We start from the raw sequence: 15,818 nt of genomic DNA on the forward strand, positions 1-15,818 counted from the left end.
TTCATCCTTTTATCATTAAGAAGTGACACTACACAAGCCACACTAGCTTTCTGATGCTTAGTGTTTTCATGGTTTATCTTTTCCCATACTTTCAACCTTTCTGTGACATTTTTGAGGTGTCTCTTGTAAACATCACACAGCTGAGTTTCATATAATTTTTTAACAATCTGACAATCTCTTCCTGTTGAGTACTTAGTCCACTTGCATTTATTTTAATTATCAAAATAGGTTACTTAAGTCCATTTTGCTTTAGTATTCAAATTTGCTTTACTACTTTATTAAGAACTATAATACAATATTGATTTCATTTACTTTATGTCTACATGTTATAAATCTCATGTTATTATTTTTGCTACAAAAAGTTAGTTGACTTTTAAAAGATTTTTTTAAAAAACAGTGACTTTTTATATTTCTCCATGTATGTACTATTTTCAGTGCTTTCCCTTCAGTCAGTTTCATTTTTGTTTCTTGATCAATTTTGGAAATCTTCTGGCCAATATTTTTTCAAATATTCTTTATGCCTCATTCTCTCTTCCTCTTCTAGAGCTCAATTATGTACCTGTTAGACTGCTTAATCGGAGAAGGCAATGGCAACCCACTCCAGTACTCTTACCTGGGAAATCCCATGGACGGAGGAGCCTGGTGGGCTGCAGTCCATGGGGTCGCTAAGAGTCAGACACAACTGAGCGACTTCACTTTCACTTTTCACTTTCATGCACTGGAGAAGGAAACGGCAACCCACTCCAGTATTCTTGCCTGGAGAATCCCAGGGACGGGAGCCTGGTGGGCTGCCGTCTATGGGGTCGCATAGAGTCGGACAGGACTGACATGACTTAGCAGCAGCAGACTGCTTAATACTGTCTTTCTGGTCACAGAAGTGAGTTCATTTTGTTTCTAGCCTTTTGTCTCTGGTTTTCAGTTTGAAAAATTTCTTTTGCTTTGTCTACAGATGCTATTACTTGGTTGTATCCAATTTACTTGTCTACTGTTAATCCTATTTTATGGATTTACTTCAGATGTTCTGCTTCCCTGGTGGCTCAGAGGGTAAAGCGTCTGCCTGCAATGCGGCAGACCCGGGTTCAATCCCTGGGTCGGGAAGATCCCCTGGAGAAGGAAATGGCAACCCACTCCAGTATTCTTGCTGGAGAATCCCATGGATGGAGGAGCCTGGTAGGCTACAGTCCACAGAGTCACAAAGTGTTGGACGTGACTGAGTGACTTCACTTCCACTTTCTTTCTGATATTCTATATTTAGTATTTTTATCTGGTTCTTCTTCTTCTTTTTTTTTGTTTAGTTTCCATGTCTCTCCTGAAATTTCTCTTGCCTTCACCAATCTATTCCTACAGATTCTTTGTTGTTGTTGTTCAGTCGCTAAGTTGTATCCGACTCTTTGCAACCCTATGGACTGCAGCACACCAGGCTTCCCTATCCTTCACCATCTCCCAGAGTTTTCTCTAACTCACGTCCATTGAGACAGTGATGCCATCCAACCATCTAATCTTCTGTCACGCCCTTCTCCTCTTGCCCTCAATCTTTTCCAGCATCAGGGTCTTTTCCAATGAGTCAGTTCTTTGCATCAGGTGGAAAAAGTACTGGACCTTCAGCTTCACCATCAGTCCTTCCAATAATATTCAGAGTTGATTTCCTTTAGGAGGGACTGGTTGGATCTCTTTGCTATCCAAGGAACTCTCAATACTCTTCTCCAGCACCACAGTTTGAAAGCACCGTAGATTCTTTAACATATTTATAACAATTATTTTTAAAGTCTTTCTTGTTAATTGTAACATCTGGGCCATTTCTAGGTCACTATTGACTGATTTTTCCCTTAACTATGGGTCACAGTTTCCAGTTTCATTCCCTGTCTAGTAATAAATTTATCATTGTATATGGGACATTGAGAATGGTATCTTATAGATTCTGGATTCCCTTATCTCTGAGAAGTGTTTTGTTCCAGAAGGCATTCAGATTATGGCTGGATCACTTTAATCTTTGGGGGACATGCTTTCAAATTTTATTAGGGTTTATTTCAGTTTAGCTCTAGTCCTAGGGTAAATTTCAGTGGTCCCAGACTGTGGTCTTTATTTCTAAGGAGTAGCCCTTCTGGGGTTTTAATGGAAAGCCCAAGGGATTTACCCAAGCACTTTTAACTTGTTGAGATTTGAATTTCAAACTCTGCAGTGGGCATGTGCTGAAATTTTTGTTCTGCTTCTTAAGCAAACAGCTATTATTTTTCCCCTGGCCTTTTGGAGTCTCAAAATGCCCCTTTCAGGCATCAGACAAGATTAGAGAGACTTTTTAAAGACTGTGGAATTTCTTCCTTGGTGGCTCTCTTTTCTGGATTTCTTTCCTCAATTTCCAGGCATTCTTACAGCCCCAAGCTTTACTCTCCAATTCCTTGCATCAGTGAGATTGCACCTATCTGCTTGAGCTCTAGCCTGTCTCATTGACTGGGCACACACTCTGGACTGAAGCTCTACAAATGTGGAACTTATTAAGTGCAGCTCTTTTCTTTCAACATGAAAGTTCCTCCAGTTTCTGCCTGCCTTTCATTGCTCTCCAGTGCCTTTAAACAATTAATTAAAAAAAAATTCTGCTCAGAGTTTATTCTAGCTATCAGCAGGAAGACTGTCCAATACAATTCATTCCATCATTACTGGAGCCAAAACCAACACACTGAATTTTAATATCTCTGCTACGAGAAATTTAGCAATCATCATTAAGAAGATTTATCAATATTATTTGGGAGCTAAGTACAATATACACCAAAGTAGTCTTGTGGAAAACAAGTGTACTGACTTCAATACTCAGACATGAAGAGCAAACGAAGCTCCAACTACAGTAACAATCTGGAAAATTTCATTACTGACTTTTCTTCTTGTGACTGTCTACTGTAACAGAGCTTTCCTCAGATACAGTCTTAAAAATATTTTACAGGAAAAAAAATGTTGCTGACCTTGCATCACAGGTAGAGACACAGTATTTCTTTGTTACAATAGATACAATGGTTATTTAGTAAGAAAACGTATCACTCACTTAAATTTTCAGATGTTACCATGAATTCTTCAATTTCATCATCAGAATCATCTATTAAAGGCATGAAGGCATATCTAAATAAGAAACAAGGAGCAGTTTTACTAGTGTGTTTAAACCTGTTCAATGTTCAGTTTACACCTGAAACAGTCATTCCAGGGATCCCTCTTCCCTCTTCCTGCGGGGAGACCCCTTTCTCCCCCCTGTATCTCTCCTTTCACTGTCTTCCTTCTGTTATATTTGTCTCCCCACTTGACTGTATACCTCTTAACAGCAACGACTACTTCTCTGGTTTCTATAAATGCTTTTCTAACATTGTAGCAGAAGATGAACAAAATCCTTGCCCAACTATGTAAGGTACCTCTGATTATTTGCTGATGGTCTCCACAAAAACATTATTACAATAAGAATAAGTGAGAAAAGGAAGCTCCAAAATGCATCATCAACCCAGCGTTCCATCCAATCCTAGAACAAGGATGATTCAAACAGGAAAAGTTAATTTTTGATAAACAGATTTCCCACTGAAATAGTATATAATGACAAGTACTAATGAAATCCTTCCAACCAGTAAGTCTTCAAAAAAAATGAGCACATATTTTTTCAAGAAACATAAAAACTAAGAAATTCTGTCTTAAAATCCATATTAATTCTTAGTTGAGCCTTATAATCAATCCAGTGAATAAAACCCTAACAAATTAAACAGTATCATGAGAAGAATTAGAGCTGAAAAGGGCTTCAGAGGTCAATTAATTTATTTTCTAGACAAGAAGAGTTTCTTCTCTCGTGAAATTTTCCCTAAGGCAGCAGAAGTCCAGGGTTTTCACAGGGCTCTTTATAATTATATAGAACTAGCAAGGAGATCAAACCAGTCAACCCTAAAGGAAATCAACCCTGAATATTCATTGGAAGGACTTATGCTAAAGCTGAAGCTCCAATACTTTGGCCACCTGATTGGAAGAGCTGACTCATTGGAAAAGACCCTGAGTCTGGGAAAGAATAAGGGCAGGAGAAGGGGAGCAACAGAAGATGACATGGTTGGATGGCATCATCAACTCAAAGGGCATGAGTTTGAGCCAACTCTGAAAGATAGTGAAGGATAGGGAAGCCTGGCGTGCTGCAGTCCATGGGGTCGCAGAGTCAGACTTGGCGACTGAACAACAACCAATATAGAACTAGAGGCTATTTCCAAATCAAGAAATCCCCAGAAGGGCCTTTTATATTTTCAGTCTAAGAAATATATCTTCTAACTAGAGAATGCAAGGAGAATACCTCCTGAATGTTCATGATGAGTATACTATAAACATGTATAAAATCCTAGGAACATGTCGGGCTTAAGATTTAGAATCCCACTTAGATACAAAGCAACCCCGTCACACTGTGTGCTGGAAGAAAACGACTTCCTGTTACCTTAGACTATTCAGGGAGAGGATTCCTTTTCAGAATACAACAAAAGAAGCTGAGAAAAGGGCATAATTGGAAACAGAGATTTAGGAGGAACTTTGTTTCAGACTTGTTTAAAGGAGACAAATGTTTTTCTAATCCTACACAAAATAATTCCAAGTATATGGAATATCTCCATTACAATTATCTTGGTCTACAAACACAAACTAAACTCTTCAAACTTACACAAAATAAAAGAGTACAATTAAAAATGAAAACTGTTTACATAGGAAGATTATACTTACTGATTGACATTTTGCAAACCTAAATGTCTTAGTTGTCCACACCATAAACACTACAGATGCTGAAACACACCAAAAAAAAAAAAAAAGTCAACCTCTGAAGGGACATATACAATACTAAAATAATTTATTATAAAAGAAAATCAGATAACTTACCCAGTATGGCAAAGATGAGGGTATTTGTAAAGTGCCTGTATAAAGAAAATTTTACTGTGTTCTTTCTTAGCCTGAGAGTCTTCATAGTTTGTGCCAAACTTATAAAAATGTGAAAAAGAGTTAAGGGAAAAATTTTAAATAATAATACACAGTTAAGATTAAAATTGAAATAAGAATCTTCTGCTACATTTCCAAAACTACTGCTACACAGAGTTCCTATAATTTAAAACTAATAAAAACACAGAAAATGTCTTCTCCACTAACGTATAATCACGATAGCAATTTTATTACAGATTTTGTTGTACAATTTACCACTGTCTGAACTAAGTAAACAAACTTCAAGGAAAAAGAATGTAAGGGACAAGACCTATGTTGTGTTCCTTCAATGCCAAGTTCTCAAAACACAGGACAGAGCAGGACACAGACTAAATGCTAGGTACAGACGCCATCAGGACGTGCCGTTCGGCTTGTGGTTTTCTGTCTCCGTTTCTTTATCTTTTTGGTTTCTGGTCTATTCTCATTCTACCCTCTGAATGATCATAATTAAGAAGTCATGTCATGTATCAATTCCATTTTACAAATTAAAAAAAAAACTGAAATATGTCAAGTAAAACAAATCTGGACTTAGGTAAGGAGAGAATTTATTCAAGAGATTACTGCAATATGGAGAATATTCTGACTGTAAGATCTGTAGGAGTCCCAAAGGCCAGGCAGGGAAGGGCTTTGCTTTTATTACTGTTGTTGTTGCTTAGTTGGAAGTCATGTCCGACTCTTATGTGATCCCATGGACTGTAGCCGGCCAGACTCCTCTGTCCATGGGATTTTCCAGGAAAGAATACCGGAGTGGGTTGCCATTTCCTTCTCCAGAGGATCTTCCCGACCCAGGGTTCGAACCTGCATCTCTGGCATTGGCAGGCGGGTTCTTCACCACTAAGCCACCAGGGAAGGGAAGCCCTTCGCTTTTGTAAGGAGGTGTAGATTAGGACTCGAGAGTAGCAGGTGTGGCAGGGGGTGGCCTGACGGGCCAGTTGCTCGGGGTTATGACTTTCCTTGAGGCCTGTAGGTTCTCAGGAAGGGCTGTGAAAGAGGGCTGTGGGTGGATGAAAGCTCAGGGACCTGGGGGAAGGAGAAGGCTTAGTCAGTTTGGTGAGGTCTGACGTTTTGTCCAGATTAGTCAGTAGGTATACAGGTTTGTGTCTGGCCTTGTTGTAAGTAAACAAGGGAACCCCTGGGAAGCTCACTGAAGTCCCATGGGGAAAGACAGCTTTTAAGCCTTTTCCCAAACACCAAAGGGTGGAGGCTGTCTTAGGGGTGGCTATTTTCCAGGAGCACAGGGCTCAGGTGTGCAGCGACATTGTCAGATACGAAGAAGCAGAGAGAGGCCTGTCCACTGGCTCCTCAGCAGTGAGGCTGTGCTCAAGCCAGAGCTCTGTAAACACGAGCAGCTTTCTCTGCAGCCTGCCAAGCCCTGTGTAGGGATCACCCACTGAACATACATCACAAAGCTGAGCAAAGGGGAATGTAAGTGGCACATTTTAGATTTATTTATGCCTCCTCTTTAAATTCCCAATACTTCATTAATCAAAAACTTCATTTTAGTCCTAAAATTACCAAAGCTGCTTTTCAATTTTTCTGTGTTCCGTCACTTCAGTCATGTCTGACTCTTTGTGATCCCATGGACCCATAGCCTGACAGGCTCCTCTTTCCATGGGATTCTCCCAACAAGAATACTGGAGTGGGTTGCCATGCCTTCCTCCAGGGGATCTTCCTAACCCTGGGATTAAACCTGTGTCTCCTGCATTGCAGGCGTGTTCTTTACCACTGATGTGAAGAGCTGATTCACTGGAAAAGACCCTGATGCTGGGAAAGATTGAGGGCAGGAGGAGAAGGGGAGACAGAGGATGAGATAGGTTGGATGGCATCACCAATTCAATGGATGTGAGTTTGAGCAAACTCTGGGAGATGGTGAAGGACAGGGAAGTCTGGTGTGCTGCAGTCCATGGGGTCACAAAGAGTTGGACACAATTTAGCAAATGAATAACACAAATGGCCCATTAAGTTGCAACAGAAGATTAATTTCTATCAGAACACAATTCAACCAATTAAGGTTGCTGTCAGGACTTACAGACATGGAAATACACGTTATTCAATAAACACGATCAAGACCGAATACTCTTAAAGCAGTAATGAAAGCATGCAGGCCCCACCACCCTGACGGGAGAGTCACCTTGCACGTGCTGCTGCTGTGGCTGGAAAAGGATATCCACCAGCACAAGCCAGAGTCAAGAAGAGACAGAGGGAGGCTGGCCAGAAGCACAAGGTCAGAATCATTTGCCTGCAGCAAAAGAGCAAAAATAAATAAATAAATAAAACAAACAAGCAGGAAAAGAGAGGCAGGAGGCAACAGCTTTTTAGCATTTTCAAGCTATGTTTTCTATTACTGTAGGTAGAATCAGATTCTTACAGAAGAAGCTAGATTAGGTTCATTGAAAGCAAAGGAAGCATGGTCAAGATTCCAGCACTTGATTCTGTCAGGATGTGGTCCTGCTTCTTTGCTTGTCACTTGGTAATCATTTAGGAAACCCACTACCTCTGTGTACAGAGAAAGTGGACTCTTCATCTCAGTAATGCAAACTACCGAATAGCAATCTAAGAGCAGACATCAGAAGTTCAGGTTGAACTTCCTTTTCTCTCACCATAAAATGCAAACCATGGGAATTTCAATTTCTGGACATCTTTATAACTTTGATCTCTAACATCTTTATTAAAAATATCAATAATTGAGCAAGCTAAATCTTTCCCCTTATTTTCTGTATCTCCCCGCCTGAATCTGGCTCATGACGTGTTGGACCAAAGCCAAAGTTGTCCATAAAGGTGGCAAGTTACCCTCATTCAAATCCAGATGGAATTAGAGCCTTTATAGCCACTTTTCTCTGGAATTTTGGGCCAATTTGCATGACTCTGTGTTTTTCCCAATGAACTACCTTGTGGGTGGTTAAGAGCAAGAATTCTTTGAAACACACATGTGTAAATGACCAGAAGAAAAGATAACATAGGTTTTTAAATGCAAATTCTGTAGCTCAAGTAGTTGATGGCGAAACATATGCTGCCTCACATAAGCATACCCAAGCTTAGCAATAAGATAATTCCAAACCGAACAGATATCTTAAGCTCATTTTCTAAACATGCAATGACAGAAGAGAAGACACAAAGGCTGGCGATGGCAATGCTGAGCCCTGCTAGTAGCTAGTCTGCCTGTGTGCTCAGTCGCTCAGTCGTGTCCAACTCTTAATGACCCCATGGACTCTAGCCTACCAAACTCCTCTGTCTGCGGATCCTCCGGGCAAGAACAGTGGAGTAGGTTGCCATTTCCTCCTCCACGGGATCTTCCTGACCCAGGGATCAAACCCGAGTCTCTGGCATTGGCAGGCAGATTCTTTACCACTTAGCCACCAGGGAGACCCAGCAGCGAGGTCACCTCCCCTGCAGTTCTGCTTGCCCATGTCCCAGGGTAAATTCTTCATCACTGGACCGCAAGTCCTCTGACGCATTTTTAAAAAAGTCATCCCTGAGTTCTCTCTTAGAAGCTTTGATCATGCCATTCACCTGTGCAGCTTCAACTCCTTGATATTTCCACCTTCGGAGAACTCTAAACTCTTAAGCATGTCCTTCTGTCTTTCCCTTCTGGCCCCACCTTCTAAGATTCTCCCACATGTGGTACTTACAGGCAAGCTGGTTTGAGAGATTCTGCCACTGTCTCTATATTTTGTTGCTCCCAGTGATTTGGTCCCCTCATATCTTCCCAGAAGGCTTTTCCCCCAGTTCTTTTCCTGTGTGTGCCTGCCAAGTTGCTTCAGTCGTGTCTGACTCTTTGCAACCCTATGGACTGTAGCCCACCAGGCCCCTCTGTCCATGGGATTCTCCAGGCAAGAATACTGGAGTGGGTTGCCATGCCCTCCTCCAGGGCATCTTCCCAACCCAGGGATCGAACCTACATCTCTTTTGTCTCCTGCACTGGCAGGCGGGTTCTTTACCACTAGTCCCCCCTGGGAAACCCTAATTCTTTTCCTAGTAAATTCCCATTTGTCCATGCAGTCTCAATTTAAATGTCACCATCTCCATGAAGTCTTTCTGGGCTGTCAGCCTGCAATTAATTTCTCTTTCCTGTTTGCACAGCACCTCTGTAAAATAGCAATTACTATTGCTATGTTGCTCCTAGTTAAGTATTTGTCTCCTCCACCTGATTCCTCTATATGTTCATTTGAGTTTGCTAAACTAATAGAAAAAATAAAGGTATTTTTTAATTGAAGAATTGTTACTTTTTCATCTTCAACTAAATTCCTATAACACATAACTATATGTCTCTCTGCTATTTCAAATTAAAAATATTATGATTTTGATGACATAACAACAAACTATTTTAGGACACAGCAAAGGATATGAACCATACAAAAATGGAGTCAATAAGTGCTAAAATGATGTCACCAAGGACAACAGCTAAATGTTTAGAACCCTGAAAGATAAAAACAGGGAGAGAATCTGAACGTAAAAATTGCATTATAATAATCATCTGATGAAGAAAAACAGTTTCTCTCATCCTTTTATAAAAGGCTATATAAAAGACTTTATTGCCTAACAGAACTGTGTGTGAGCACGTGGCATCCGTCTGTTTCAGGAGCCACAGGTGTTGGTTTGCCACCAGCCTGTCTAGTGATAACGTGAAACTGCCACTAAGGAGAGGCACGTAAAACACGGCATGTCCCGCCCAACTCAGGTCAACCGGTTCTCTCTCCGCCCTCTCCTCACCAAACGTGCAGCCACGGCTCCTAAGGCAATGGGCTCCTCCTCCTCCCCCCGCAAGTGAAAGGATGTGAAAAAGGTAAAATAAGGAAAAAGAGCTGAAACCACAGAATGGATGCACACACTACTCAAGAGCTGACAGAGAATCACACCCGAAACCGCCACATCTAAGATGCTGACCACGTCAAAGTGTAAAGAAATACGTCATCTATCCGTGGGATGTTTATCCTTTCTCTTTTCTTCCCAGCAAAGATAAGCTTTCTATGAATTATGTATGTAAATAGAAAGTTCTTCACTATTATGTAAAAGTAATAATAAATGCACCTTTCAAGGAGTCAGAGGTGAAGAGAGGTGTCTCTAACCCAGAATTCACGTATGTCAAAGACACTGGAAGAAGGGTGAGGTTTTTAACATTATTGGACAAATGCCCGTCTTTAAAACGTCAGATCAAACTATGTGAAGTAAATGTATGTGGCAATGTACAGGTTATTCACTCTGTGTACAATGGTCTGATTTCACTATCTAACCCAAAAGACGTTTTAGTAAAAATTACACAGTTCTCTGAATCAAAAAAATAATAATAATAATAAGCTCCTTAATCACTAAGTCATCATCAAACATATTACGAAGGAAAACCAAGAGCTAGACATCTAGGGGTCTTCGCAGATACAAATACTTGCTCTTCTCTGGGGTAAACTACTGCTGCCCTGGCTGCCAGAGCCATTCCTCCCTAGAACACCACCTCTTCCTGGTTCCTCCAAGAGTAGGGCCACTGAATCCCCTCAATACTGAGCCCACCAGAGTCAGGGAAAATGGACAAGTACCTGACGCTTAAAAGAGCGAAGACATGTAATGTCTGCATGCTTAGAAGGTAAAATTAACTTTCTGCTCACTTACACATGTTTAAACAAAGGGTTAAGGAAGAAATGAACGTGTTCAAACTGTATAATGATAAAAATGAACATTCTTCATAAAGAATAACCATGAACGCTTTTGAGATGGAACTATTAATAATTCCCAGGGTGACACCAGGCAGTGCCTTCAAAAACCATATCATTTTTAAACTGCTCTGGTTAGCCTTTTACTTTCAAGACATACTAAAAAAGAGAAATAATCCACGGGGTGTTGTGGGGGGTACTCAAAATTGGGCCTTTTTCACAAATTTCCTATCTTTAAAAATTCATCTCAGGAGATAAGAAAATAAAGTCGTATTTCACAGCAACAACAAAAAAAAGTGCAAGTGGAATGATGCAGTTTTTACCCCAATGACTCTCATCACGCCTTCAACAGCCGCAAAGATAAAATAAAGAACCCCCAATCCAATGACCCGGTGCATGACGGTTCCTAGACGAGGCCTGGAATGAGGAGGAGGAAACAGGAAAAAAGAAAAAGGTAAGTAAAGCGCATGTGAGTACAGTAGCTGGCCCCGCTTCCAGCACCAAGGACGTCACTGTCCAATCACATCCGTCAGCTCCCACCATAGAGGGGTTCTGTTTAAAGCAGGGTTATTCCCTGGGAACCAGGCGGGAACCAGGCAGAAACAGGCTCAGGAAAAATAGGCCTACTTCTCTAGGACTTGAAACTGTATCGATGCCTGTGAAACAACACTTTAAAAAAAATTATTTATTTATGGCTGCACTGGGTCTTTGTTGCTGAGCCTGGGCTTTCTCTAGATGTGGAGAGCAAGGGCTGCTCTCTCGTTGTGATGTACGGGCTTTTCCTATTGCAGAGCACGGGCTCCAGGGCTCGCGGGCTTCAGCAGGTGCGGAGTAAGGGCTCAGCAGCTGCAGCTCCTGGCTCTAGAACACAGGCTCAGTAGTTGCAGAGCACGGGCTTAGCTGCGCTGTACCACGTGCGATCTTCCTGCACCAGGGATTGAACCAGTGTCCCCTGTACTGCAAGGCAGATTCTTAACCACTGGACCACCAGGGAACTCTGGAGGCAACATTTCTGAGACCAGGAGATTTTGCTGCTGAAATCCAAGCAGTATAATGAACATAACCCAAGTACTATGTCTACAGAATGGATGAGAAGATTGATGAAACCTAGAAAGTGCCAAATTCTAAGGGTCACTGGCAGAACTAATCATTTAAGTCTTTCACGAACATACATTGTAAACCATTCTGAGATGTGTTTTTTTAGAGATAATCCACTGATTGATTCCATGACGTGGGCAGAGAAAGAGCAGGATGTCAGGAAATCAAATCCCACCACTTTCTCTCTCAGTACCTCCAAACAAGAGTCCTAACAGACTTCAGCATTCATTCTTCAAATTAAAAAGAATTAAAGTAACCAGTTTGGATTCTTTGAAAGTATAACTGAGTCAGGAATATGCAAAGATGATGGTTTTTAGCAATTGGAAATTTGAAAACAGAATTGAAATTTCTGGGATTCCCTGGTGTCTAGTGGTTAGGACTCAGCGCATGCAATGCCAAGGCCCAGGTTTGATCCCTGGTCAGGGAACTAGATCTCACATGCTGCAACTAAGAGTTCACATGCCACAACTAAAGATCCTGCATGCCACAAGTAAGATCCACCATAGCCAAGTAAATAAATATTAAAAAAAAAAAAAAAGATGTAGCTGTGGTTCAGTGTGAAGGTTTGCGCTTCTGGGAATCAGAGTCTCAGGGAACAGACTCCTCCATGTTCACAACCAGGGACTCAAAAGTAAGAAGGAGAAAAGATCTTGATAGGATCTGCAGGAGATAGCCAGGCTTCAGACAGTTCTGCCGACCTGGTGTTTAATCAGAGCATGCTCTCTTACAATATCTCAAACACAATCATAACATGTAACTGTGCTGCCTAGGAAATAGAAAATGACCCGCGCCTCAAGAATCATTTAAAATTTTCCATTATCCTTAAAGTTGATTATTCATCTAATTATAAAAAGTTACTGGAACTTAGGATCTTTATTTGAGGAAAGTATAAAACAGGAGGACTTCCCAGGTGGCATTAGTGGTAAAGAATTTGCCTGCCAATGCAGGAGAGTGGAGAGATAAGAGACGTGCTTTCAATCCCTGGATTGGGGAGATGCCCTGGAGAGGGCATGGCAACCCACTCCAATATTCTTGCCTGGAGAATCCCATGAACAGAGGAGCCTGGCGGGCAACAGTCCATAGGCTCGCAAAGAGTCGGACATGACTGAAGCCACTGAGCACACATGCATAAAACAGCCAGTGCACAGAAATCCATTAAAGGCACTTCCCTGGTGGTCCAGTGGTTAAGAATCCACTTTTCAATGCAGAGGAGGGGGCACGAGTTCGATCCCAGGTCGAGGAACTAAGATCCTACATGCCTCGGGGCAACTAAGCTTGTGCCACAACTAGAGAGCCGGTGCGTTCTGGAGCCCTCCCCTTAGAGAAGCCCATGCTGCAACAAAGACCCCAACTGCCACAACTAAGGCCTGACGCACCCAAATAATTAATTGATTAAAAAATTTAAAGTCCCTTAGAAAACACATCCTGGCAGGTATTTCCCTGTCCACTTTCACAGGGGGTATCATGGAGATGGACGCACTCACAGGGTGGAGGTGCGGTGTCTTTTCCACTTACTTTACGATGCCATATCCCAAGCTCACGATGATCACCAGGAGGCGAGCCAGAGTCCTCTTGATCGCAGATATCAATTCCGCAAATATCAGTAACCCTTGGGCTGACGGGGAAGAAGGAAAACCATTTGCTCTGGGTCCACCTGGACGCCTGTCGCCAAGACTCTACACATGTACTATGTACAACTATATTCTGACCGCAGATGAATTAGCCATATTTAAATTTAAAGGTCATCTAATCTAATGCTGTTTGCAATCTCGGTGAAGGGGATTATCCACCTCCTAAAGAACTTGCTCTGTATCAGATCAGCTCTATGGGGCACGATCTCCTCAAGCTCCCCTCTGGTCTCACTCCCCCACTTGAGGCTAAAGAACTAGAGCTCCTTAGTAGCAGCAGTCACTCACTTTTGTCTGACTCTTTGCAATCCCCTGGACTGTAGCCTGCCAGGCTCGCTCCTCTATCCATGTAATTTTCTAGGCAAGAATACTGGAGTGGGTTGCCATCCCCTTCTCCAGGGGATCTTCCTGACCCTGGAGACTTCCCTGGTGGCTCAAATGGTAAAGTGTCTGCCTACAATGTGGGAGACCTGGGTTCGATCCCTGGGTCGGGAAGATCCTCTGGAGAAGGAAATGGCAACCCACTCCAGTACTCATGCCTGGAAAACCCCATGGATGGAAGAGCCTGGCAGGCTACAGTCCGTGGGGTCGCAAAGAGTCGGACACGACTGAGCGACTTCACCTCACCTCACCTTCACCTCTCCAGGGGATCTTCCTGACCCAGGGATCAAACCCAGGTCTCCTGCATTGCACATTCTTTACCATCTGAACCAGCAGGGAAGCCCAGAGTCCCTTCCTGTCCTGTAAACAGTTGAAAACCATAATGTCCTCAGAGCTCTCTTTTCCCCAGGTTGCCCCGTCATTTACTGATTTCCGCTCCCACTGTGTGGTTGTCACAGGAAAAGAAACCCCATGTTCCCCGCCCTTGTGAAGCCTGGGCTCTGGGCAGGACAGAATGCAGCAAGAGCTGGAGGAAACACAGTCTGTGTCCCAGGATGGCAAGGAAAGCGACCTACACCTCACATGGGCAGGAAAAGCTTCTCAGAAGTGACCTCTACACCAGGGTTTGAAGGCTGTTGTTGTTGTGGTTTCGTTGCTAAGTTGTCTCCAACTCTTTGCAACCCCATGGACTACAGCACGCCAGGCTTCCCTGTTCTTGACTATCTCCCAGAGCTTCCTCAAACTCATGTCTGCTGAGTCAGTGATGCCATCCAACCATCTCATCCTCTGTCAACCTCCTTCTCCTCCTGCCTTCATTCTTTTCCAGCTTCAGGGTCTTTTCCAATGAGTCGGCTCTTCACATCAGCTGGCCAAAGTATTGTCGCTTCAGCTTCAGCATCGGTCCTTCCAATGTTCAGGGCTAATTTCCTTTAGGATGGACTGGTTTGATCTCCATGCAGTCCAAGGGACTCGATGGAGGTGAAGGCTGAGTAGGAGTAACTGTTCAGAGGAGGGAAAGCGGAAAAGCAAAGGAAATGGCACACGCAGAGGCATGAAGAAAGAAAGAGAAAAACAAAATATGCTGCAAGACGGGACTTCCCTGGCGGTACAGTGGTTAAGATTCTGCACTTCCACTGCAGAAGGTGTGGGTTCAATCCCTGGTCAGGGAAGTAAGATCCTGCATGTCTCACAGCATGGCAAAAAAAAAAAAAAAAAGTTGCAAGATGTGAAAGTTTGGCAGGTCTGCAGCAAAGCATGTAATCAGAGAGGTCAAAATAAGACTGGGACAGAAGCAGGGCCCATTCACCTGGGTTTTATGCCAGGCCGTGAGTCTGGTTTTGCTGCTAAAGTTGATGGGAAGTCAATGACAATAAAAAATAAGAGTGGGACTTCCCTGGTGCTCCAGTAGCTAAAACTCCTTGCACCCAACACAGGTGGCCCAGGTTCAACCCCCGGTCAGGACATTAGATCACACATGACACCACTAAACGCTTGCACGCCACAGCTAAAGATCCAACATGCTGGACAACTAAGACACAGAGCAGCCCATAAACAAACAAGTCAAAAGAAAGAGTGAAAACTGCATTGACGAACTACAGCCTATAGGCCAAATCTGGCCTGACGTGTGCTTTGAAATGAAGTTTTATTGCAGAATGTAGCCATGTCCATTTGCTGTCTGTGGCATCTTTCAGCTCCTAAGACAGTAGTTGAGAATTTGCAACAGAGCCAACAAAGTCAAAAATATTTCCTGTGTAGGTTTTGCAGGAAGAGCTTGCTGACCCTTAGAATAAAATGGACAGCTTTATTTTATCAAGATTGCTCTACTTAATGGCTTGGGAAGGAATATAGGAGAGGAAAATGCTCAGGAGACGACTCCAGAATCCAGCCAAGAGATGTTGAGAGCTCTGGTGGTGAAGACAGAAAGGAGGAAAAAGACACTCAGAAACCAGCTCTTAATCCACCTAATTATTCTTTTCAGCTCACATTGCTCCATCCTCTCCAGAAGAAACCACAAGAGGCCTCGTCCAATACCTTGAAGAAGTTCAGATACACTGTGCAGTGAGTTTATACATCTGCCTGCTGCCTACCCGAAGCACAAGCCAAC

At 42.6% G+C, this 15,818-nt stretch overlaps 1 protein-coding gene across 7 annotated transcripts in view; it reads right to left on the bottom strand.

Annotated features, from left to right (window-relative positions):
* Positions 1 to 15,818, bottom strand: part of TMEM87B (transmembrane protein 87B) — a 51,230-nt gene that overhangs the window by 14,116 nt on the left and 21,296 nt on the right. For 5 of the 7 annotated variants that reach the window (XM_045162177.1, XM_045162174.1, XM_045162173.1 and 2 more), the window contains exons 9-15: positions 13,221 to 13,320; positions 10,931 to 11,024; positions 9,311 to 9,382; positions 4,870 to 4,978; positions 4,717 to 4,775; positions 3,393 to 3,496; positions 3,035 to 3,108 (exon numbers count right to left, since the gene is read on the bottom strand). In XM_045162177.1, coding sequence (XP_045018112.1) covers positions 3,035 to 3,108; positions 3,393 to 3,496; positions 4,717 to 4,775; positions 4,870 to 4,978; positions 9,311 to 9,382; positions 10,931 to 11,024; positions 13,221 to 13,320 — 612 coding nt within the window. Of the gene's footprint in view, positions 1 to 3,034; positions 3,109 to 3,392; positions 3,497 to 4,716; positions 4,776 to 4,869; positions 4,979 to 7,096; positions 7,205 to 9,310; positions 9,383 to 10,930; positions 11,025 to 13,220; positions 13,321 to 15,818 lie in introns of all 7 variants that reach the window. The other 2 variants (XM_045162171.1, XM_045162175.1) reach the window with 2 other exon arrangements.

This window comes from Bubalus bubalis, chromosome 12 (assembly GCF_019923935.1).
Source record: "Bubalus bubalis isolate 160015118507 breed Murrah chromosome 12, NDDB_SH_1, whole genome shotgun sequence".
Taxonomy (NCBI): Eukaryota; Metazoa; Chordata; class Mammalia; order Artiodactyla; family Bovidae; genus Bubalus; species Bubalus bubalis.